Raw genomic sequence first — 22,665 nt, forward strand, 5'->3', positions numbered from 1 at the left:
TCCCCACTGAGTGTGGAGCCCTACTCAGGGCTCTTTCCCAGGACCTTGAGATCATAACCTGTGCCGAAGTCAGACACTTAACCAACTGAGCCACCCAGGCGCCCCTACACTTACCTTAACTCTTCACATCTGATTTCATAGCAGATGCTGGAAATGAACCAAGCACATTCTTCAGGGAATGAAAACCATGTCCAAGAATCTTGCTGATCTGGAAATTTGGGAGGAAAGCAAGGATTTTCAGGTTTAAACTTTGTTACCCCAGTAGTACTGGTGGTCAGAATGGATTCTCAGCTCCTTGGCTCAGAATCAAAGGTTAACTCAGAAGTCATTCCTAGAAGAGAATATCACTGAGTAGAGATGGCAGAAACAAGCTCAGTATGAATGATTCAGTATCACATTCCTAGACCTTGTTGGAAACTGTAAGATGAGCTTAAATCTTACTGTTCCAGCAAATAAAGCAATTGGGTAGGCCGTGGTAAAATGGACCATTTACACCATTTTTTAGCATGACCTGTCTAAATTCTTTTTTTCTCAATAGCATAAAACTAAGTAAGTAAGTATCTTAATCTGTTAAAGAGCTAATTGGTATATTTTTCCCTGGTACTTCTCAAGATCTTCACTGTCCTTGGAATAAACAGAATAACGCCCAAAAGAATTTGTCTCCACTGCCTGTTTCACACAGTCTTTCCCTGTAGAAACCTTTGAAGCCTTTGTTGTCAGTAGCAGCAAAAGAATTCCATCTTACAGAACACTTACTCCTATTAAGTGTAATTTTTATAAGGCTAATTTCTCAAGCAAATAGCATTTCCTTCTTGGATAGCGCCTCTCCCTCCCCATCCATCACTGTCTACACATGCTTGGGCGTCCTGGCCATGTGGTGACCAGCTCAGAGACATCAGCCTGCTCACTTCCTAATTTGGTCACAGTGTGCTTCAGGCAGCCTTGCCAAACTTAGAAAAACACAAACACAGGGAGTAGCTTTGATACAGCAAAGGGGGATTTCCTCTTATCAAAAGACCTACAGTTTGCCTCTTGCTTCCTCTAAAAAGAGGAAGTGACACGTTGGGAGGTTATAGCTCACCCTGAAGTTCCCTCTTTAAGCCTCCTCCTCCATGCTGGCCTCTTCCCAATTCCTGCTCTTCCTTTCCTCAGCCTTCTTAATGCTTCTCAGCATTTACAGAGTTTAATTTTATTCTCAGGGAACTTTAAGGACTAAGGAATTTTCCACTTGAATGTCCATCAGTGGGAAACGGGTTAAATATGTTTTGGTGCAGCCATACAATGGCATACACCAGAGGATGGCAGGCTTTTTCTAGAAAGGGCAAGATAGACAGTTTAGGCTTTTCCAACTACATAGTCTGTGTCACAGCTACTCCGTCTTGCCTTCGTAGTGCACAAGTAACCCTAGACGGTGCGCGAACGAATGAACGTGGCCGTGATCCAGTAAGATTATGTTTATAAAAACAGGCCTCAGGCCAGATTAGGACCATGAGCTCCAGTCAGTCAACCCGTGGCATATACAATAAGATTTAAAAGGATGACATGGGTCCAGTAGTGCCAACATGGAGCTGCCCCCAAGATGTTGTTAAGTGAAAAAAGCCAGGTGTAGAGCGGGGGGTGGGTATGGTATGTTTATATTTGGGTCTCAGACGAGTGGAGTGGGGGTGTGCTGACATGTACGGAAAATCTGTGTGGAAGGGCAGTTTCTTGCACTGGTCCCCAGGAGTCGCTTCAGGGGTTCATCAACCCAGTCAACTCCGAAATTTTAAAGCAAAAGGATGTTGTTGTGTTGGTGTTAAGGAAACTTGAAGAGAAAGGTAGAAATGTTATTTTTAAACTGTGCTTATTATGTATTTTCAAGCCCATAGCCATTTCTCCCGGATCGTTGTGGGGGCTGACTTTACCTCCCTCAAAAAGAGTGCGTGGCCTCAGATTATACGTGAGGGGCTGGGGTTTCAGGGCAAGCGGAAAGAGCTGGAACTTGGCAGCTCTGCCTTTCTTCTCACTGGGCTTCTGCAGGAGTCCCGTCCACAGCACGTGCCCAGGAGCTGCCGGACAGAGCGCAGCCAGCGGGAAAACCGTGGCCCCAGGGTCAGCCCCGGGGGTCAGTAGAGCTTGCATTAGTCACCATTCAGGACTGCTTCCAGCTGCTTCCATTTCCCACCGAGACTGACTCACGAGGAAGAACGGGTTCTGATTCACCTAAGCATTACGATGACCAGTTTTAAAACCGTCTGCCCTTGGTTGTGAAACTAGCAGATGAAGTTGTTACTTTCCTAGTATGTAAAACAGCTCACTTTGGGTATGTGAAGGACAAATAAAAGGTTTAGTAGCAAATGCTTCTCTGTTTAAAAGACAGTTAAAGATAGGAGCAGCTCAGGAGTCACGGATGGCGGTCAGCCTTGCTATGTGGCCCTTCCCCCACCTACCAGGCAAATATTTCTCAAATAGCTGTTCTAATCCTTTTCCATGCATAATTTGCAGGCTTGTGTGTGGTCATTCCATTCTTCTACGAAGCTCTTTGTAGGCATGTCGTATATTGTACCTTTTGAAATCCCCCTTGGAGCCATGGTGTTGTGGGGGCTTTGCAGAGATGCGGAAGCAGTTGTAACAACACAGTCTTGTCTTCCACGAGGGAGGGGCTGGCTGCCAAACCCAGGGCCTGTTCTTCATCAGTTGTCTTGACTTTCCTTTAAAAGCATTAAGTGGAAAGGTACCAGTTCTGCTGAACAAGCAGGCATTGCCTTTTATGAGAGAAGTCATTTAAAACATCGAAAATATGTTTGAAAGATACTGGTGTCCTTTTCTCTGACCTCAATTTCATACACTAGTAACTCTCCCATGCCAGAGACTTAGCACGACACACTCCTTGCCAGGTGGCCAGACACGTGTGTCCACTCCAGAAGAGAGAGCGAGCTTGATCGAGGACACTAGGAATTTGTGCTTTGCCATACGTGTTGCCCTAAAGGGAAGCTGCGCATTTCAAGAAATAGATTTAAATCTCTTTCTCTCCATCTCTCTCTCTCTCCTCCTTCCCCCTCTCTCTCTCACATACACACATCCTCTCCTCTTCCCCTACCAACACCACCTGCATACTGCCACCACCACCACACCCCGCCCCCCCATAGCTCTCTCCATTACTGCTTTTAACCTTGAAACCTCTGTTGTACACTTACGCATCCATCCTGTTCCTGCTCTTGCATTATTAATGGACCTGGAGCAATCCAGCCAGAATGCTGACATTACTAATTACTGCTTATAACCCAGAAGTAAGGAGCAGGGAGTAAAGTGGGTCACAAGACAGTGTCATAACAATAAAATACTGCTGTCGGGCAAAATTGCTTGGTGTCTGTGCTCTGTTGTTCAGGGTGGAGGTGGGCTTTCACCACAGGCTGACCCACTAGAGACCCTGCTGGCCAGAGGGGAAGTAAATGCTCTTCACTTCGGTCACCCCGGGTTCTCGCTTTCTGTGCACAGGGTTAGAGAAGGGGATTTGTTTGGTTTCTATCAGTATGGTAAAAACATCCAGAATTCTTATTCTAGCCAAACAGCCCTTTGAAAACAGACTCTGCCCTGGTGGTGCGAGCCAGAAGGAAATGCAGCAGAGCTGCGGGGAGAGTGCAGAAGGCTGGCTTCGTCCTCTCAGGGCCCCCGTGCTGTGTGTCCTGTGCTTGCGTCAGCCCTTCACTTCCAGATCTGAGTCTGCTCGTCTGTTAAGTCCCCTCCAGCCCGACTCCTTGGTGAGTTGGTACACTTCTATGCGTTCTTTTGTGCTGTCAGATGTGAGCTTGGTGGACCAAACATGCATTTACCTGACTCTCAAAATACTGGGCAGTGGAGCATCGTCAGAGGAGAAGGGTCCTGAATTTAACTCTGCCCTCAGCTAGCCAAGGTCCTTCCCACCACCTTTCCTCTGTGGAATGAGGATAGCACCAGCCCCGCTTACTTGGAGGGGTTGTTTGGTGCTGGGAGATGTCTGTGGAAGACATGGGTTGACATACCCGATGGGAGCTGCGGTGGCAGTTTCCTCCTCCCATGGCCTGAGCGGTGTGTTTCAGGGAGAGGAGCATTTCACTGTGCCACAGCCACTGATAAATCTCAGGCCTTTAATGTCACCTGGGAACCTCAGCCAAAACGCGCCTGGCTTCTGAGGAACACTGACTGTGTCTTCTAGAGGAACAGGAAGTATAAAGGGACTTTATAAAGATGTGAGTAAAATAAAATACAAACTTGCCTGCCCCTTCACATACCACTTTATTGAATTCTGCATATCTAGATTATTTTACTCGTGTACTATCATGGAATTACAGTCCTGAAACTAGATTTCTTATGCTGTGGAAATGTTGCTTGTAGAAAGTCCAGGAGGAAAGGAAAAGTACTTTGAAATAATATTTTCTGTTTGTTTAAAAGCACGAAAGACCATTTTGAGAGACCACAAAGCTTAGATTTTTCTTGAAAACGGCTTCATGAAAGAGGAATTATCGATCACTTGACAGTAGAACTGAGAGGTAGGTTTCTCAGTGCACTGCCTCCCGGTCTTGAGATGTTTTGCCTTTCTCTTTTCTTTTCCTCCCTTTTTTTTTATTTAATACTACAAATGCACCATAGTTGACAGAGCATTGGGGTGAGTCACAGTTCTCAAAACTGAAAGAAAATCCTGTCGCTTTTCCCCATGTGTCACACACCAACCAGGTGCTTAAAGCGGGCTGTGTGAAAGGGCGGGCATCCCGAGGCACACTGATGGCCGAACCCTGCACTGGGAACTTCTTGTCTCCTCACCTTGCCCTCCTGTTCTTCCACAAAGGATGGAGTCTCAACAGAATCCTACATACCCTGAGCTTTTCAAATCCACTTGATGAAAAAGGGCTATTTCCTTTATTCGGTTCTTTGAACTCTTTTTCTGTTTCCTCATTTAATCAACGTTGGAGTTTAGAGTCTTAAATTTTACTTTAAAAAACACAGTGATTTGTATGATAATGTTAGCCATGGTCATTTTGGGGCCTGTGTCATACTTTAACAAAAACAACCCATTTTAATAAGAATGTGAAATAGGGGCACCTGGGTGGCTCAGTCGGTTAAGTGTCTGTCTTCGGCTCAGGTCACAATCTTAGGATCCTGGGATCGAGCCCCAGGTTGGGGCTCCCTGCTCAGCAGGGAATCTGCTGCTCCCTCTCCCTGTGCCTACCGCTCCCCGTGCTCATTCTCTCTCTCTCAAACAAAATCTTTTTGAAAAGAATGTGAAATAGATAAACTGAAAATTACCCAGTGCTAGAGTCAGCAACAAAATTTTACATAACCCGGGGCACCTGGGTGGCTCAGTCGTTAAGCGTCTGCCTTCGGCTCAGGTCATGATCCCGGGGTCCTGGGATTGAGCCCTGCATCGGGCTCCCTGCTCCACGGGTAGTCTGCTTCTCCCTCTCCCACTCCCCCTGCTTGTGTTCCCTCTATTGCTCTCTCTCTCTGTCAAATAAATAAAATTTTAAAAAAATTTTACATAACCCATCCCCAAGAAATAAGATTGATCTATAGGTAGTGATCAGGAAACCTCTCCAAGAAATGCACTATCACGTGAAAATAGCAAGGTAAAGTGTGTGCAATCTGAGTGTTTGGCTCCTTTTGTATAAATGTAAAGGGTTTATCTGTTAAGTATGTGTATTATTTTTTTCTGGAATGAAACAAACTGCTAAAGGAAGGCTTAAAACAAGAGGAGTGCACTTTGTCTTCATTTATGCCTTTTGTGTTTCTTAGTAGCTTGTACATGGGTGTCCTTGCTCTCACCGGTAATCTCTATCAACAGAGATTGAAACAAAACACCCAACAACTCCAGGACAGAAAATGGGTTTTAGCCAAACCCTTTCTCCCCTGACGTCCAGTCTGGAAAGAACCAGTCAGTAGCTCCTGCTTCCATTTCTTTGTAGCTTTTGGATGTGTGAGTGTCTAGTATTACATACAGTTTTCACCCTACTTCATTTACTGTCTTTTTACAGCTTTTTACACTCTTCTCTCAATGTAAAATAATTGAAAGAAGACGAATCATTGCTAGAAATGCCTTTCAGTTTTTCAAAGTTCTGTGCTTTTAACAGCGGAATGAGAGCCTGGTGTCCTCGCTGCCCAGCGCTAGGAATCCAGGACTTGAAGCAGGAATGTCTTCTGTTAAGAATACTCTCGTGACTGTTCCAGGAAAGCTTGGCAGAGCTTCATGCAGTTTCAGTGGTAAAGTTCCATCTTACTCATTTGAACTGCATGGCTCGCTCTGTCTGTTAGACCTAGATTTGTGTCAGGGTCCATATTTGTAATCGTGCAGAAGTGAGATTCACGTAGCAGAAACTCTTGATGCTAAAATCTGTGTTGTAAGTTTTCTCAATTAGGGAACAGAATCAATAAACAGAAAACAGAGACTTTGCTAATTGGATGTACCCATTCCTCTGATACTTATTTACTGCTCAAATCACCTCTCTAGTTTCATTTCTAAAAGCTAGTACCTTCCATCAAGCATAAGTAAACTTGTCAGAACAGCTGCTTTTTCCTGCTAGAAAACAGAGGAAACAACAGGATGATAGGATGCTGATTATGGAATGACAGTAAGAATTCTGAGCATAATCTATGTAATCTACACAAGTTCTTCATTCTCTTAATAACTTGGTTTCCTCGTCTGTAGAATGGGAATGATGACACCTGCCTGTCTCTCACTGGGTTGTCTGAGGATTGAAGAAAGGGTTGTTTGTAAAGTCCTTAGGTGGCACCTTTCATCTTCAGAAATTAGATATCTTCCTTCCAAGACACACAGTAGTTTGGGGTGACCACAGTCTCTTCAGTGGTTGATTATCAAAGAGAAGGTTATCCCTGGAAGATGACAGAAATCGATGTGTTTTAACAAGAAAATAAAATAGAAGGGAGGATCCCAGGACAACAGAAGCAAAGAGCTTTTTCAAGACCTGGGGCGGGGCGGGGGTAGCTGCCCTGTCAGGACCCAAAGTGAGGACCAGGGAGAGTTAAAAACTAAGTGGGGATTATCAGTGGGCAAATGATGTGGAGCCTGAAAACGGTGAAGATGTTTATCGAGGCTCATTTTTCTAAAGCTCAGGATGACCAGAGATTCTAGCTACATTCTTTGTGCCATGTTTTACATGTACTTCACTGAATTTTTTACATAGTTTTCTACAAGATCAGTACTTAGAACGCATTATAATGCTATGAATGTAAAGAATTCACATTTTGAAAACGTTTTGCCTTTGTCCAAGCCTTCTTAACATACATACTTAATTACAAGGCATAAGGATTAATGGGGCTTTGAATATTTAAAGCTCTTTTCCCAAGATTAATTTGATTTAATTACCCCTGAGCTCAGCATTTGCAGCCTTGGTGACTTGCTGTTGGATGTGTCTATGAGAGGAGAGGGGCTCAGGCAGGCTTCCCTACCCACCAAGCCCCTTCCCGTTCGTTTTCAGCTCATCACTTTGTCCTCTCAGTGGGGGGAAGAAAGGGAAAGGTCGTAGAAGTTGCCTCTACGGAGTTCATCTTATAGCTTGCTGTATTTTCAAAGTAGCAGTGTTTAGTGTGCATCCCTTGGCATCCAGGACAATAAAATAACAACAATTTCTACAGCCTTGCTCTTCTAGAAACTTAAAAATCCTCGCTTGAGCCCTGGGTCCTTCAACCCTGCTGGCCGGTGTGAACAGGAGGAACAGGCACAAGCCCCAGAAGAGCTTGGACCCCAGACAGGGGCCAGCGGACGTCTCCTCTCCTAACATGGATCGCAGTTATCCCGTCTAGTTGTGAAGGCAGAGGAGGTCCGAGAGCCTGTGGAGCAAAGAGAAGGAGGCATCTTTGTTCAAAGCGACTGTGTTCTTTCCATCTCAGGCTGCCATCACCAGCAGAGCCACCCTTGTGTCCGCCTCTTGGTGGATGACAGTTGTGGGGAGCTTCCCTGGTTCCTGCAGCCCAAGGCCAGTGACTGAAGGCTCACCCTCTCTCTGCTGTGGTCTGGCTCCCTGTAAGAGGCAGAGTGTGGAATGAGCAGCCAGTAACAAAGGTGGCAGGGTTGAGGGGATGCACAGGTGTAGCCTAGCAGAAGCTGGCTTCCTCCAGTGTGCCGCTCACCGGTAGTGGGGCCGGGCACTTGTGCTCAGCCTGAGTGGGTGGACAGGGTATTGAATGATGGCCCTTCCCTGCACAGCCTGAGCCTGGGGTTGGGGAGCATCAGTAGACTGCCCCAGCAGGAGTTCACATTTCCTTCCTGCTACAGGAGAGGACCCTACAAAAGCTGCGGTTTTGTGCCTTGAGCAGATGCTGTTCGGGAGCCCATTGGAATAGCTGTTAAGATATCAGTAGAGGCTGCCCTGTTCTTCTCGGCAGCCAGGGCACAGGCACCCAGGCCTTGAGCAGACCTGAGAACACTACACAACTCCTTGGGGTGATCTTCGCTGCCACTGACATGAGCGGGGCTTGCTTTCCAGAAACCCCAGGGGCATCATACTCCCAAGAGTGGTGGCTGGTGCTTCCTGAAGCAGGTTAGGAATAATTGACTGGCAATAGTTTGGACATCAGGATGGTTTTCTTTGTTTTTGTTTTTGCTTTTTAATGCACAGGCTCAGCTTGGAAAGTCCAGCTAGTGGAACCCCATGTTCAGCCATCACAAATCAGTGTCAAACACTGGCCAGGCTGAAATGCTTTTTTGCCCCCTTGTTCTTCACACATCACCGTCTGCTTTTATCTAGTCCTTAACTCAGCCATAGCCAGCCTTCTCACCGTATGTAACTTGTCATTATCATAATGTTACTGTTTTTCCTTAAGAGCTTTCCTACCCTGTCCTGCACCCCACACACCCCCCACAATAACTGTGCAATTCATTGATTATCTGCTGTTGTGCCAAGCTCTTTAAAAACTATCCCCAGGCTTTAGAGTAACCCTGAAAGAGATGTCATTACCCCCATTTTACCAGATGGGGACACTGGGGCTTGTGAGGTGACCCGATCAGGTGGGGGCCACTGGCGCAGATGGCGGAAGGATTCACCTGAGGCAGAACAAAGGAGAATGAAGTTTATTGAACTCACTGCAAAGGAAATGTGGGCAGGACAGCAGAGGGGAGGCTGTCTGCCAGGACGTGGTGACGGGGTGCTAGAGTCAAGGGGGGAGTGAGGAGGTATGGGAACACACAGAATTTCCCTTTCGTGGTACCTGTGCCCGCCCGCAAGTAGCCCATTGGTGAGTTAGGGCCTATGGCTATTTCAGGGTGGGTCGCCTGATGGGTCTGTTTGCATTCAGCCCGGTGGCCACTGTGGGCCCTTGTGCCTTACTCATGTTTCCATTGCTCAAGCCTGTTGCCTAAAAGTGGCCTCTACCTGGCTCGGAGGTTAAGTACACACCCACAGACGGCAGAGCCAGGATTGAGGCCAGCACGTTTGTTTGGTACGTTCTAGTGACATAGTTAAGATAATGATGCCTCTGGGGCGTCTGGGTGGTACAGCCAGTTCAGTGTCCAACTCTTGGTTTTGGCTCAGGTGGTGATCTCAGAGTCCTGAGATTGAGCCCTGAGTCAGGCTCCACACCCAGCATGGAGTGTTTAAGACTGTCTCTCCCTCTCCCTCTGCCCGTCCCCGCATGCACGCACACGCACTCTTTTTTTTTTCTCTCTCTCAAGTAAATAAATCTTTAAAAAAAGATCATGGTGCCTGTAGCCAAGGTTACTTCTCACAGAGAGCAAGGAGATAACATTGCACCTACCTTGGTGTGGTGAGGAATGTAGGAGGCACCAACCATCCCTCTAATCACTGTGTGAGAAGAGCAGCTATCCTTTATGGGGCGCACCCAGTTTCTCATTTATCTTCGTGGGGATCCTGCCAGGTCCTTGCTTTCCCCATTTTTATTGACGAGGAAGCAGAGGGGGCGGGACTTGCTCAGCCTTACACAGGTCCCTCTGGTCCCTGTCCCCCTCTTCCTAACATGTGATGCTGTAATCTTCAGCTTGTGGTCTCGCATTTGCTTTGTGCCACATGATTGTAATCGTTCCATAAGTACCATGTCGTGCCCGGCTTTTTTTTTTTTTTTTTTTTTTTAACTTCACCTGACAGAAGCACCTTCTGCATTCTTAAACAGTTGGTAAACCTGTGTCCAACATATGTGCTTTGGTCGGGTTACATGTGCCCCAAGACCGAGGTAGAAAGTGTTTTCTGCTTTTGCTTCTGCAAATAATGCAGTGCATGGCTTTGTACATAAAGCCTGTTCTTTTTTAGAATTATTCCTTAGGATAGATCCCTAGAGTAGAACTCCTGGGTCCAAGAGAATCCATTTTCTTGAGACTTCCAAAATTCTTTCCAAAAGGGGTGCACATAGTTCTCTTTCCTCCAGTACGTGCTGCTTATTTTAAAAGGAAAACTGTTGTAGTCTGTTCTTCAGCTCAGAGACTGGCTGCCCTTCCAGAGGGACACTGACAGCTGTGAAGGGCTACTTTGTGGTGAAGTAGCTTTTGAGGTGTTTCCAAAGGATTTCATAACAAAATAGGAATTTTTAGGGGTGCCTGGGTGGCTCAGTCATTAAGCGTCTGCCTTCAGCTCAGGTCATGATCCCAGAGTCCTGGGATCCAGCCCCGCATCAGGCTCCCTGCTCAGCAGGAAGTCTGCTTCTCCCTCCCCTACTCCCCCTGCTTGTGTTCCCTCTCGCGCCGTGTATTTCTCTGTCAAATAAATAAATAAAAATCTTAAAAAAAAAAAAAAAAATTTTAGAGTCCACCTTTGAGCAAAAGCCAGTGTGGGCCAGCCCCGAGGTACAGAATCCACCAGCTCTGCAGTTTAGGAAGGGGAAACTCCACGCAGTTTGTCCCGGCGACACAGCACCTGCTGTGCTCTCCATTGTCCTCCGAGTGGACAGGCGTGCTTGCTGTCTGAGTGCGGGCATCTCTTGACTGTCCCTGCCACGAGGAGAGCAGCTGCTGGGGTGGAGGAACAGTGGGAGAAGAACAAAAACAGACAGATGTGCCCACGAAGCTGTGTCTTGAGAGTGCGAACGTGTTCCTTCAAGGTTGGTGGTGGCACAGGGAGTTTGTCACCTTCAGTCACCTTTGTAGCATTCTTTAGAAGATCCTGCGTGCACCCTTTGAGGCCACTGTCTTGGCTCTGAACTTGCTTTTGAGTTTGGTCTTTGTCCTTCCCATTCTGGAAGTGTTTCCCATTTGTAAACTGAGAACTGAAGTGTGGCACTTGATTGGATGGCCAGGCCCATGAGTAATGCACTCTAGCGGGCCAGTGCTGTCTGTGGCGTGCGGAAGTAGTGACCAGTGAGCCTTGGGCCAGCTCATCAGACACAACTGTCTCAAGTTGAGTTACGAGATTTGTTGTTGACGCTACCCAAGTAATGTGGACAGAGAAACATTCATGATGTGGTCAGTTGGTAGACTTAGGAAGGAGGGAGACACCTGCCCCTGATGCTCAGGGTCCTATATGACCCTTGAGGCTTTGAGAAGACCCTTGGAATAAACTAGGAAGAGATGTGCACTGGAACAGGGCTAGTGGTTTTCCTCCCAGAAGCATAGAAGCTATTGGAGACACCGTAGCAGGCCCTAGAGGGATAGTAAGAATCAATCTAAGCTCCTTCTGTGGTCTCAGCCAGAAATGGTGGTGGTTTCTGGACACAGGAGTGGAGCTGGAAGGACTAGCTAGTGGGTGATAGTGTCCTTTAGTGACACAGGGGAGACCGAGAACAGCTTTGTGAGGAGACCAGGGGATCCCGGGTCATGTTTCAGAAATGTGTAGCCAGGTGGAGCTGCAAGCCTGCTGCTTAGGGGAGCCGTCAGAGCCTGGGCCCGATGGGGAGGGACTGATTTTGCCTGGGAGAGTCAGATATCGTGGGGAAGCAGCTCCACCACTGGACCTAGAAGGCTGCTGTAGGGCTGGGGCAGAGGAGTAAGAGAGGCTCCCAGAAAAGGATGCAGCATATTGGAAGTGTTTCCAAGGGTGGGTGGGGAGATGACGTGGCTGGGAGGAGGGCAGTCCCGGTGGGAAGTCCATCCAGGGTGGGAAACGGGTGTGACATGATCCCATTCAGTGTCTCGGAACTTCTTACAGCAGTCTGAAGGAAGGACTGGAGGTGAGAAGAGGTTGGAGGCAGGGAGAGCAGTAAGGGCAGCTCGCGGCATGAAGACAGACTGTGCGCCTCATGCAGCCGCACTGCCGCCCATCTGTCACCAGCAGGAAGGCAGACCATAGGCGGGCCGGCCTGTGGCGCTGGTGGGGAGCGGCTGCCTTTATCAGAGTGTGATGGCGGCTGGCTCTGGATCCTGTGTGATGCTCTAGCTGTTCCTGGGCCAGTTATTTTTTGGGTTTTGTTTTTTTTGTTTTGTTTTTGTTTTTGTTTTAAAGTAGGCTCCACGCCCAGCATGGGCCCAGTGTGGGGCTTGAACTCATGACCGTGAGATCAAGACCCAAGCTGAGACCAAGAGTCGGACACTTAATGGACTGAGCCACCCAGGCACCCCCCTGGGCCAGTTTTAAAGGCACTCCTGCGGCTGTTTCCGTAAGATCAGGTGTTTAAAATGCACACACAGAAATACGCTCCTTCTCTCAGTGCTTTGCTTTGCTTGCTTTTTTAATTGCATCCTGCAACAGCACATTCCATTGGCGGATTCCATGGCAGGAATGTTCTTTCACTTGCTTCATTTCAGTGGATTGATTTTGTGATCCATTGCCACAGCACCTAGAGCTCAGGCCTTGTCAAATGACTGATTATGCGGTGCAGACCTCAGCTCCCGGAAACAGCAGGTGGGAAGGACTGCTGGGGGACTCTCCGGTCAGCTTTCCCACTGTCGGAAGGCCTCTCCCAACTTCCCCAGAGTCCTCACAGCCTGGCCCTCGGAGGTGGGCCAGGCAAAAGTGTTCCCTGTGCAGCTCTGTTCTGGGCCTAGTAAGAGATTGGCCCAAAATCCCTAAGTGGTGGCAGAGCAGGCTGTCAGTCTGGTACTGTTGGCGGGCCCGGCTGGAGCAGCAATGCCCACGTTGAGACCCTGGCCTCTGTCTCAGTAGCTGTGTGGCCTTCCGCCGCCCACCTCACCCTGTGCTGCAGTCTCCTCATCTGGCAGAACAGGGAGGAGAATAGCACCCTTGGGGGGAGGTCTGTTATCAGGACTGAATGACTTAAGGTAAGAACGTGCTTAGTCCATAAGCATTTAGCCGGTGCTGGCTGTCGTCACTCGTTCTGCTGCGTATCCCAGCTCCTCCTCTTAGATTTGGCAACCTTACTCAATGGTCTTTTCAATATCCTGTACTCAGGGCTCCCATACATTTCCTTGCTGCTCTGCTCAGGGCCATTTCCAATCCCTGTGTGGGCGGGGTTATTGGAAAGCAACTGGTAAACCGCCTGTGCCACCCATGTCTCCAGGTGCTCACACTCCACTGCAGCAAGCGGCCTCCTCGGCCTCTGTGGACCTGTCCGGTCCTTTATCATTCACAGTGTTCGGTCAGCTCTCGGTTTCCTTCTGCTTTTAAAGTGAGAGAAGCCAGCTCTCACTTGGCGAGCTGGTGTCCAGAAATAGGCTCTGTCACCTTCTGTGTGAGGGGCCTCTCCATCCTGATTGCTGGAGACGCCGCTAGGGCAGGGTGCTCTGCATTGCGCGGTCGTGGCTGCCACGCTGTACGTGCTGGAAGCGAGTTGTCGCATTCAGTCCCGTAGCCCTGTTAAACATCCTTTTACAGATTTGGACACTGAGGCTGGGAGAGATGAGGCACCCACCCACCTGTGGTCACCATGTAGTAAGTGGCCGAGGCAAAGTGCCCAGATCTACCCAGTGTTCCTGACCACAGGTTATGTGGGGAGCCCTGTCACACTCCTCTGTCTGAATCCCACTTGTCTGTGTGACGAGATTACCAGTATGTATTTGGCGAGGCTGTGATGCTGATCAGAGGATTATCTCAGGCAGACCACTGACTGTTAGTTCCCTTCCTGAGACTGGTCACAAGCCATTGTCCTGCAGATCCTGTTCGTGAGATGTGGATAAAATATTTACATTGCAGGAGCTCAGATGACATAAAGCTGTGTTGTGTTTCTCTGCACGTGGATATTTTAAGTGAATTGAAAGCCTTGTCGATTGGGCCCAACATGGGTAGTAGGTTTCCGAGGGTGATTTTATTAGTCTAGCGAGGAGCTAACAGTTACAGCAGGCAGCCAGCAGAAGGCCCCAGAGCCTCACAAAAAAAGCCTAGATTCTGGCCCAGGCTGGCTGCTTGCCAGTTCCCAAGCCAGCGCCCTTTGGCTCAGTAGGGATGCATTTAGTAGGCAAGCCTGCACTGGAGCGCTCATCTCTGAACTGGGAGGAAACCCCAGCACCTCCAGCATCAAGATAGGAATCCAGCAGAAGGTAGAAATTACTGTAATTATAGAAGAACAGTTGGAGAATCTGGTGACCTGATAGTCATGTGTGATTTTGCTTTGTGTAGTGTGTGAGATTGTGTGCCATTGTATGTAAAGGAGTAACTACTGCGGGAACCAGGAAGGGAACGGGAAATTAATTGTTCAACCCCTCCACATTCTAGTATCCCCTTGCCCTGATTTTTACTGGGTTTCTGATTCAGTAACCCTAATGGTCTCCGCATGTATGACCCTCCCTCTGGGCAGATTCTTTCCTGGAATGTTCTGAGCAGCTGTTCCGGGACTATGGACAGTAAATGCTTGTGAGGTAATGACAGACACGCCCAGAATGGAATTAGCTGTTTGGCTCTTAACCCTCAGTATTAGCAATTGAATGGCCAGATTCCAGACTGGTTCTTAGTAATTTCTTTCCACGGATCCTGACTGTAGGTGCTTAGAACAATGCCTTTATAAGGGCTTGTTATTATCATCTACTAAATACTGTATATGGACCTTTCAATCATGGTTTACATCTTATTTTTCTTTTCTAGGTTGTTGTTTTTTTTCTTTATGGTAGAAAATTTGGGGAAATGGTAAGAAAGCCAAAACAATGGTTATATCATTAGCAATCACGTCCTACAATGGGTACGACTTCTCTCCTGCGCACCTTTAGTGAGCCTTGGAGGCATTGACGCACATACACCAAGTAGAGCACGTAGTGTTCGGAGGCAGGGAAAAATGATCAGTAGAAATGTGTGCTCAGCAGTCTCTAAGTAATACGTGGTTGCTCTGAAATGAACACCCTGACAGTGTAGAAAGAATACAAAGTAAAATCTTTTTCAGCTTTCCACACCTTATAAGCTCTGTCAGAGTGTTCTTAAAATGTTGGGTGGGAGGGCTGTACACATTTAGATTCTGTAGTGGTATTTTGCTTAAATTGGGCCTCTGGTTAGGTTTCTTCTTAAGGTCATTTAACGGGGTGCCTGGGTGGCTCTGTCAGTTAAGCGTCTGCCTTTGGCTCAGGTCATGATCCCAGGGTTCTGGGATCGAGTCGCATCAGGCTCTCTGCTCATCGGGAGCCTACTTCTCCTTCTCCAACTCCCCCTGCTTGTGTTCCCTCTCTCTCGGTGTCTCTCTCTGTCAAATAAATAAAACCTTTAAAAAGAAAAAAAAAAGGTCCTTTAATACAGCTTCATTTGGTTTGTCTTTTAAGAAGCAATAACCCCGGACACCTGAGTGGCACAGTTGGTTAAGCGTCTACCTTCGGCGCAGGTCATGATCCCAGAGTCATGGGATCGAGTCCTGCATCAGGCTCCTTGTTCAGCGGGGACAAATAAATAAAATCTTTAAAAAAAGAAGAAGAGGAAGAAGCAATAACTGCTGCCCACTGGAGAAATAGGGACCTCGGTGAGATTGCGTCCTGCAGTCTCTGGTCCCCTGGGAACAGCCCAGCTGGACGCACACCTGGTCCTAGGCCCAAGGTCAGCCTTGAAATCACAGCATGGGACAATGGCTAGAGGGGAAGCACTTAGAGCCTGAGACCTAAGGAAGGCCGGTGGTTTTTCTGTATGTCATGGTTCTCATGTATTCCTGTCTGTTTGTGAGTCCTTTATTTTTTTTCCACTTGTTAGGCCTGAAGTGCTGTTCTTCCATAAAAATAAGGTCTTAGATTGGACCAGCTATTTCCGGCTCAGGGCTACTCTTTCCAGGTGTGCCTCTCCCCCTCCTGTGCCCTCTCAGGGTGCCGCAGGAGCACCACTGAAGCTGTGGGAGCCACACAGCCAGGCCGCCTGTACTGAGCAGTGGGTCTGGAGCGTATGGCACCATTTCTGTGTGTGGGGAGCAGCTCACTGGCTCTGTTGCAGGTCGTCCAGGACAGGGCTTGTCTGTTTTTTACACCTGCCGTCAACACTTTCACTGCCAGCTTTGTTTTGTGTTAAAGTTGACATAAACTTCTCAGGTATGGGGCTGGGGAAAAGGGAGTTTCTTTGGAACCAGAACTCGATAGAGGTGGTGCTGTGAGCTTCAGGATCTATGTGCTTCTGTCTCTCCCCGTCCACTGAGACCCAGCCCGGGGAAGTGTCTCTGCAGCAGGAGCCTCACACGTGGGCCCACGACAACCCTGGTGTGTGAGAGGGAGGATGGGAAGCACCCTGTGCAATCGCTAGCTCGTAACAGACACTGAATAAATGGCGCCTCATTCTAAGTGTTCCAGAGCCATTGCTGCTTTCCATGCTGTTATCTTCAAATAAAAAATGAAAAATGAAGCTTTCAGTTAAATTGTGGGACTCTGCCGTGTTACAGCTGAAGCACTAACCGCTTTGCATACACGTTGCTTTAAAGGCTCTCCTCCTTGTGCTCCTACAAGTACATGAGCATCAGCACCTCTTTGAACAGTCTTCCCTAGGAGTCCTGGGCCAGCAGATTTTTCTCATAGGCTGTGGTTTCTTAGGATTGTTGGGGTTTTTTCTCTTTAGCCAGTTGGAAGAGGTTCTTCAGAACCTTCCGTCTTCCTGTTCCACCCTGCACAGAGTCTCATGCTGGGCTTCAGTGCAGGGGCCTCCTGCACTCCGTCCCCGAGTCTCCTCCCTCCCAGCGGCCCTGTAATGCCGAGTCACCCTTGCCATTCCTTCACATCACCTAGGGAGAACCTACAGTGGCTTCTAAAGCTCCAGGCTTCTGACACTTTTTCTAGTCTGGCCCCTTCCTCACTCAGTAGTTAAGGAAAACTATGTGTGATACCCTTTCTTTCTTTCTTTTTTTTTTTTTTTTTTAAGATTTTATTTATTTATTCATGAGAGACGGAGAGAGGGGGAGAGAGAGAGAGAAGCAGAGGGAGAAGCAGGCTCCCAAGGAGCAGGGAGCCCAACACGGGACTCGATCCCAGGACCCTGGGACCATGACCTGAGCCGAAGGCAGACGCTTAACCATCTGAGCCACCCAGGCGCCCTCGTGTGATACCCTTTCAAAAGTGGGCTGGGAGTGGTGAGGACAACCAGGGACTGCCTGGCGAGTATAGCAGTTCAGTGGATGAATGTTTCCTTGGTGCCCGTAATTGTCCTCAGCTGTATCCAGTCCTGGGCCTGACCCGTGAAGTGCAAACCAAGAAGTTGTAAAGTGGACACACACACCAGCCAGATCCAGCTCATAGCTGAGCTTGTGTAGTCCTCACCGACACTATGAATTAGTTTTTAGTTAGCTACTGGTACATAAAATCAGGTTTTGTGTACAATTCCAGATCTCTGGCTTCTCTTAAATTTAAAACCTGAGGCAAACAGAATCTCACTTTTGCTTGGCAGCTGTCTTCTTGAATATTACAATCTCCTGAAAGCTAGGGACAGAAAATATATACAGAGTCTCATTCCTGTTGAAGTTGGTCAGTAGCATAAACTATCTCTTCACATTGCCAGCACTCCACTCTTATTAGGGGGTAGGGGTGGTTATTATAAGGCTAGTTGCTTTGCTCCTTTTTACTGAATATAGCAAACATAACTCTCCAACCTCATCATTTTGTAAGGTAAGAGTATTTGACGTCATTAGTGAAGACAAAAGTAACTGGGGCACCTGGCAGGTTCAGTTAGTAGAGCATCCAGCTCTTGATCTCAGGGTCGTGAGTTTGAGCCCCACATTGGGTGTAGAGATTACGTGTTTAAAATTTTAATGAATTAACTGATACAACTACAAGATTAATGTTCCCCCAAAGTAAACACATATTTAGAAGCAGCAACTTCCAGGAAGCCATGTGTTCCTCTGGATTAGAAATGGTGACATTCTTGGTTTTCTGGGACTTAGTCATAGTCTCTACAGTCTGTGTTTCACATCTGTCCCCCCAAGAATCATGACTTAGAGTCTCCAGCATGTACGTAGATCGAAGGGCAGCATGAGGGGATCACAACTCCTCTGGGGCACCACCATCTAGTGTTTGATTAACTTTGAAGGCTGCTTTACTAGTTTGCTAGGGCTGCTACAGCCAAGTGTCACAGACTGGGTGGCTTAAACAACAGTAACTTATTTTTTCACATTTCCTAATATATTTTGATTTTTCTGGAGTCTCTTAAGTCCAAGATGAAGGCATCAGCAGGTTTGATTTCTTCTAAGACCTCTCTCCTTGGCTTGCAGGTGGCCACCTTCTCCCTGTGTCCTTCCATGGTCTTTCCATTGTGAACATGCACCTCTGGTGTCTCTCTGTGTGTCCAAATCTCTTCCTCTAAGGACACCAGTCAGATTGGATTAGGGTCTGCCCTAAATGCTTTTTGTCAACCTAATCACCTCTTTTAAAGCCTTATTTCCAAGTAGATACACATTCTGAGGTACTGGGGGCCAGGACTTAAGCATCTGAACTTAGGGGAAGGGGGCACAATTCAGTCCATAACAGCTACAAATAAATGATATGGTTGGTTGGTTGTTTTTTTTTTTACTGGGTCAGATAGTTGGAAGAGCAATAAGCTGGACCGGTTACGATTGGGCTTATAGTTGAGCCAAAGACAAATCAGAGTATTAGCAAATGCATCCCTTGTGTATTTCCAGGTCCAGCCTTCATCCAGGCACATGGAGCAGTCTGAGTAGAGCAGAGCTTGGGGAGCCTGGCAAAAGGCAAATGGCTTCTAGTGAAGTTGTATCCTGTTGTCCATCTGTTGTTATTTTGAGCAGTTGCTGTAAGGAAAGAATTAAGAATGAAAACAGATACTAGCGCTGCCAGAGCAGGCTACCCTCTGGCAGCTCTCTGCGGAGCCAGGTACTCATAGGAATCACTGCAAGCCCCCTAGGGGAGGGGACGTGGATGGGGTGCAACTGGGGCAGCTCCCACTGTGGACCTTCAGCTCTACCTCCCTGGGCTGGATTCTTGCCCTCCAGGAAAGCTATAGGTGGGCTGCTCATGTGGCCACCACTGCACGTTCCCCTAGGTAGGCCCTATAACAGGAACTGAGAGCTGGGGCTGCGGATGAATCCTGAAGACAGCTGGGACAAGATGGGAGGGAAGTCACATTTGCAACATGCGGTGTTAGGAGACGAACTCACAATCAATACTTTACTTGCATTTCTGCTTCCAGAGGTCACGTTTAGGTTTTCGAATGTGAAGAAACTAATAAAAAAGTAGGAGTAGGGATTAAGCATGCTTTAGGATCAGAATGGTAGGGATGCAGTATTGATTTCATTTCTCCCTGATCAAATTTTTGTGACAGTGTTTGAGATACTGGCATCCTAAGGTTTGTTTTATAGCCACTCTAGCTAACGGGACAAAATGTGTATACCCGGGAATAAGCAAACAAGACAATAAAAGATGGTTTGTCTTCATCCGACAATCGGCTTAGCATTCTCCCTTGGGCCTGAATATCTCCTCTTGGCTGCTTCCCCAGTATGACATGGCATCAGGCAGGCCTGCCTCCCCACATAACTGGGTCCTTCTTGCATCGATCGGCAGGCAGCCACAGTGCCCAGGCGGGTGTGTGTTCAGTACAAACAGTTTATATACAGTCCTGAAGCTGTGTCAGCGGCGTTTACAAGAGTGCTTTCCAAAACGCATTGTCCGCCGTCTCATTTTCAACAGTATTTGCTAAATTTGATACACAAACATTAACAGTTGTAGACTTCACTGCCCAGCCCTTCCTGACGCCTCACTCTCTAATACCTTTTTGGTGTCTTACTGTTGAATCTGTTGATCGCCTTACACTTGAAGCAAGATGGAGCGATGATTTCAGGGGCACTGAGTAAGAGAATGGGTAACGAATGAATATAGTCAACTTCTCTATAATTGCCAGTAGCAAAACTTGATCTTTTGAAGAACCCAGATTGTCTGATTTTTTTTATTTTTTTATTTTTTTCCTGAATAGAGGTATCAAAAGGATCAGCAAAACCAAAACCTGTGTAAAAAGAGATCAGGGCGGGGCACCTGGGTGGCTCAGTCGTGAAGCATCTGCCTTCAGCTCAGGTCATGATCCCAGGGTCCTGGGATCGAGCCCCACGTCTGGGCTCTCTGCTCTGCGGGAAGCCGGCTTCCCCCTCTCCCACTCCCCCTGCTGTGTTCCCTCTCTTGCTGTCTCTCTCTCTGTGTGTCTACATAAATAAATAAAATCTTTAAAACAAAACAAAAAAGAGGTCAGGGCTTCTTAAAGGTCACTGTGTATCAGGATCACTGGCATTTGTGTCAAAATGCAATTCTGTTTGGTAGGTCTAGAGTGGAGCCTGCTGTTCTCCATTTCTAACAAGCTCCCACGTACAGACAGCGCTGCTTATCTTTTGAGGAGCAAGGGACTAGATAACTGTCCCCCAAGGGGACCATCTGTAGCCACCTGCCTGCCTTAAATGTTCTACAATGTTCTTTATAGTATGATGTCCCACAGAACTAAAAATCATTGATTAAACCACTCCTGTTTTGAAGGAGAGGACTAGTTTTCAACTGGAGAAAGAGCCATGTGAGCATGTGAGTAGGAATGTAGGAACAGTAGCGTCTGGAGACCTCTGATGGGTGATGTACTAACCAAACAGTGTTGTCCTATTTTTCCATAACAAAAATATGTGAAAGACATTCATACCATAAGTAGGAGTTGTCAAATCTTGTGAACTGGGAGAATAAAAGGAATAAGGGATTGGAAGACTAGTGGCATGCCCATGCTGTTTATCATGAAGTGTCTCTCTACTGAGACCAGTGTCAGTGGCCCTGTTGCTATGTCTTCCAAACTGGGAATCTCTCCCACACGCTGCTTATCATGCCACAATGTCAAGCTGACATTTTTTCCCTCCTTTCTCTGACCACACACTCTACTCATATCTCCTGTGCCCAAGAGAGACTTTCCTTTTTGTCATACTTCAGTAGTAGCAGGAGGGAATGAATGAAAGCCCACCTTTGCTGTTTACTCTGAAGAGGGTTTTTTGATTTGTGTGTGGGTGCTTTTTTATAGGGCAAGAGGGTTGTTTTGTTGTTGTTGCTGTTTTTAATGAGAAGGTGAAAAACTACAGTGTGCGCAGCAGCTTTCTCTTTGCAAGCCTGCTACATAAATGGCACTTGTGAAATATGGAATCACCCTGGCTTCCAGCTAAGGTCAAGGACAGAACCTTCCTTCCAGCACTAGAGAAGGGGACTATCGTCTGCAACACATCAGCAAGCCATGTTACTCTTGGTTTTCTTATCGTGCTTGACAAGAATTAAACAGCCCATCGTTATACCTCCTCAGTTGATACCAGAACAGAATTAGTGAATTTTGAGGTGGCCAAGAAGGATCAACAGTGATTATACCCTTTTTTTTTTTTTTAAGTAGTCTTCACACCCCTTGTGGAGCCCAACGCAGGGCTTGAACTCACGACCCTGAGATAAAGACCCAAGCTGAGGAGTTGGACGCTTAACCGACTGAGCCACCCAGGTGCCCCAAAAGTGATTACACCCTTTAATTTGCTTTACCTTTGTTCTTTCTGGGAAGACAGAATTCTGTCTCCTCATGATGTAAATTTGAGAGAACTGAATTCTTTGGAGGAAAGTCATCCTAAAAACCTTTACAAGTGTGTGGTCCCCTTGATTCCCATCCCTTTTCCAGGAGCTAACTGTGTGGCTGAGGGCATATGAATGGTTTATAAATGGCCTTCCACTCCCTGGGCAGTGAGGAAGACCCTGAACTCAAAAGAACAGAGCTTTGTGGTCAATGTAGTCCAAACAGAGTAGTGCCAGGGTTCACAGCTGAAGGATTGGGCCCTCTTATGTGTAGCTATTCCTAATATTTGAAGCCTGAAGAGAGTGTATGGTTTGATAACATCAAGCACTGCTGACAGCACCTGGCACTCTGCTTCATCCTCAGTGGGCACTTAGTAAATATTGTAAGTGGATGGTGTCATAGAATGTGCCCTGCAAACCGTATGAGCAAAGAAAGAAGAAAAAGAAAAACACACACACACCCAAATTGCACTACATGCAAGTATAGAAAACAAGCCCCAGGGAACATCAGGCTTGTTGCTGATGTTCTCATCCTTAGTTGGAAACAGAAATGGTAAAGTAGTCAGAGGTATCTCAGGAAAGTGGAGCCCACTCGGGACGTTCGCATTCAGAGGGACCGCTTCTGAGTGCCAGTCATCATCCCCGAGGCCCCATATTTTCTCATTTTATCTTTATACTCCTCCAGGGAGATCTGAAGAGTAGGCCTTTGAGAAGAGACCAGGGAGCCTGCCCATAGCATAAATAGCAACAAATTGTCTTAAAGTCTAAAGCCTGGGCTCCTTCTGCTATAATTCCTTTCAGGAATTGGGACAGCAGGTGGGAAGGCCGGTGATCTTTAAAAATAAAAATGGAAGGCAGTCCAAGGGAACTTTCCAGTTACCAGCCCAGAAGTGCACCTGAAAGCACAC

The 22,665-nt window shown here is 47.3% G+C and overlaps 1 protein-coding gene across 7 annotated transcripts in view; it reads left to right on the forward strand.

Annotated features, from left to right (window-relative positions):
* Window positions 1-22,665, forward strand: part of RNF216 (ring finger protein 216) — a 151,147-nt gene that overhangs the window by 81,633 nt on the left and 46,849 nt on the right. Inside the window, exon 14 of one of the 7 annotated variants that reach the window (XM_027610521.1) lies at window positions 18,862-18,967. The exons of the other annotated variants lie outside the window; for them this stretch is intronic. Within the exon in view, the coding sequence (XP_027466322.1) occupies window positions 18,862-18,900 (39 nt within the window). The 3' untranslated portion in view covers window positions 18,901-18,967. Of the gene's footprint in view, window positions 1-18,861; window positions 18,968-22,665 lie in introns of those variants that run through there. 7 annotated transcript variants of the gene reach the window in all.

Source organism: Zalophus californianus, chromosome 10 (assembly GCF_009762305.2).
Source record: "Zalophus californianus isolate mZalCal1 chromosome 10, mZalCal1.pri.v2, whole genome shotgun sequence".
In the NCBI taxonomy this organism is placed as follows: Eukaryota; Metazoa; Chordata; class Mammalia; order Carnivora; family Otariidae; genus Zalophus; species Zalophus californianus.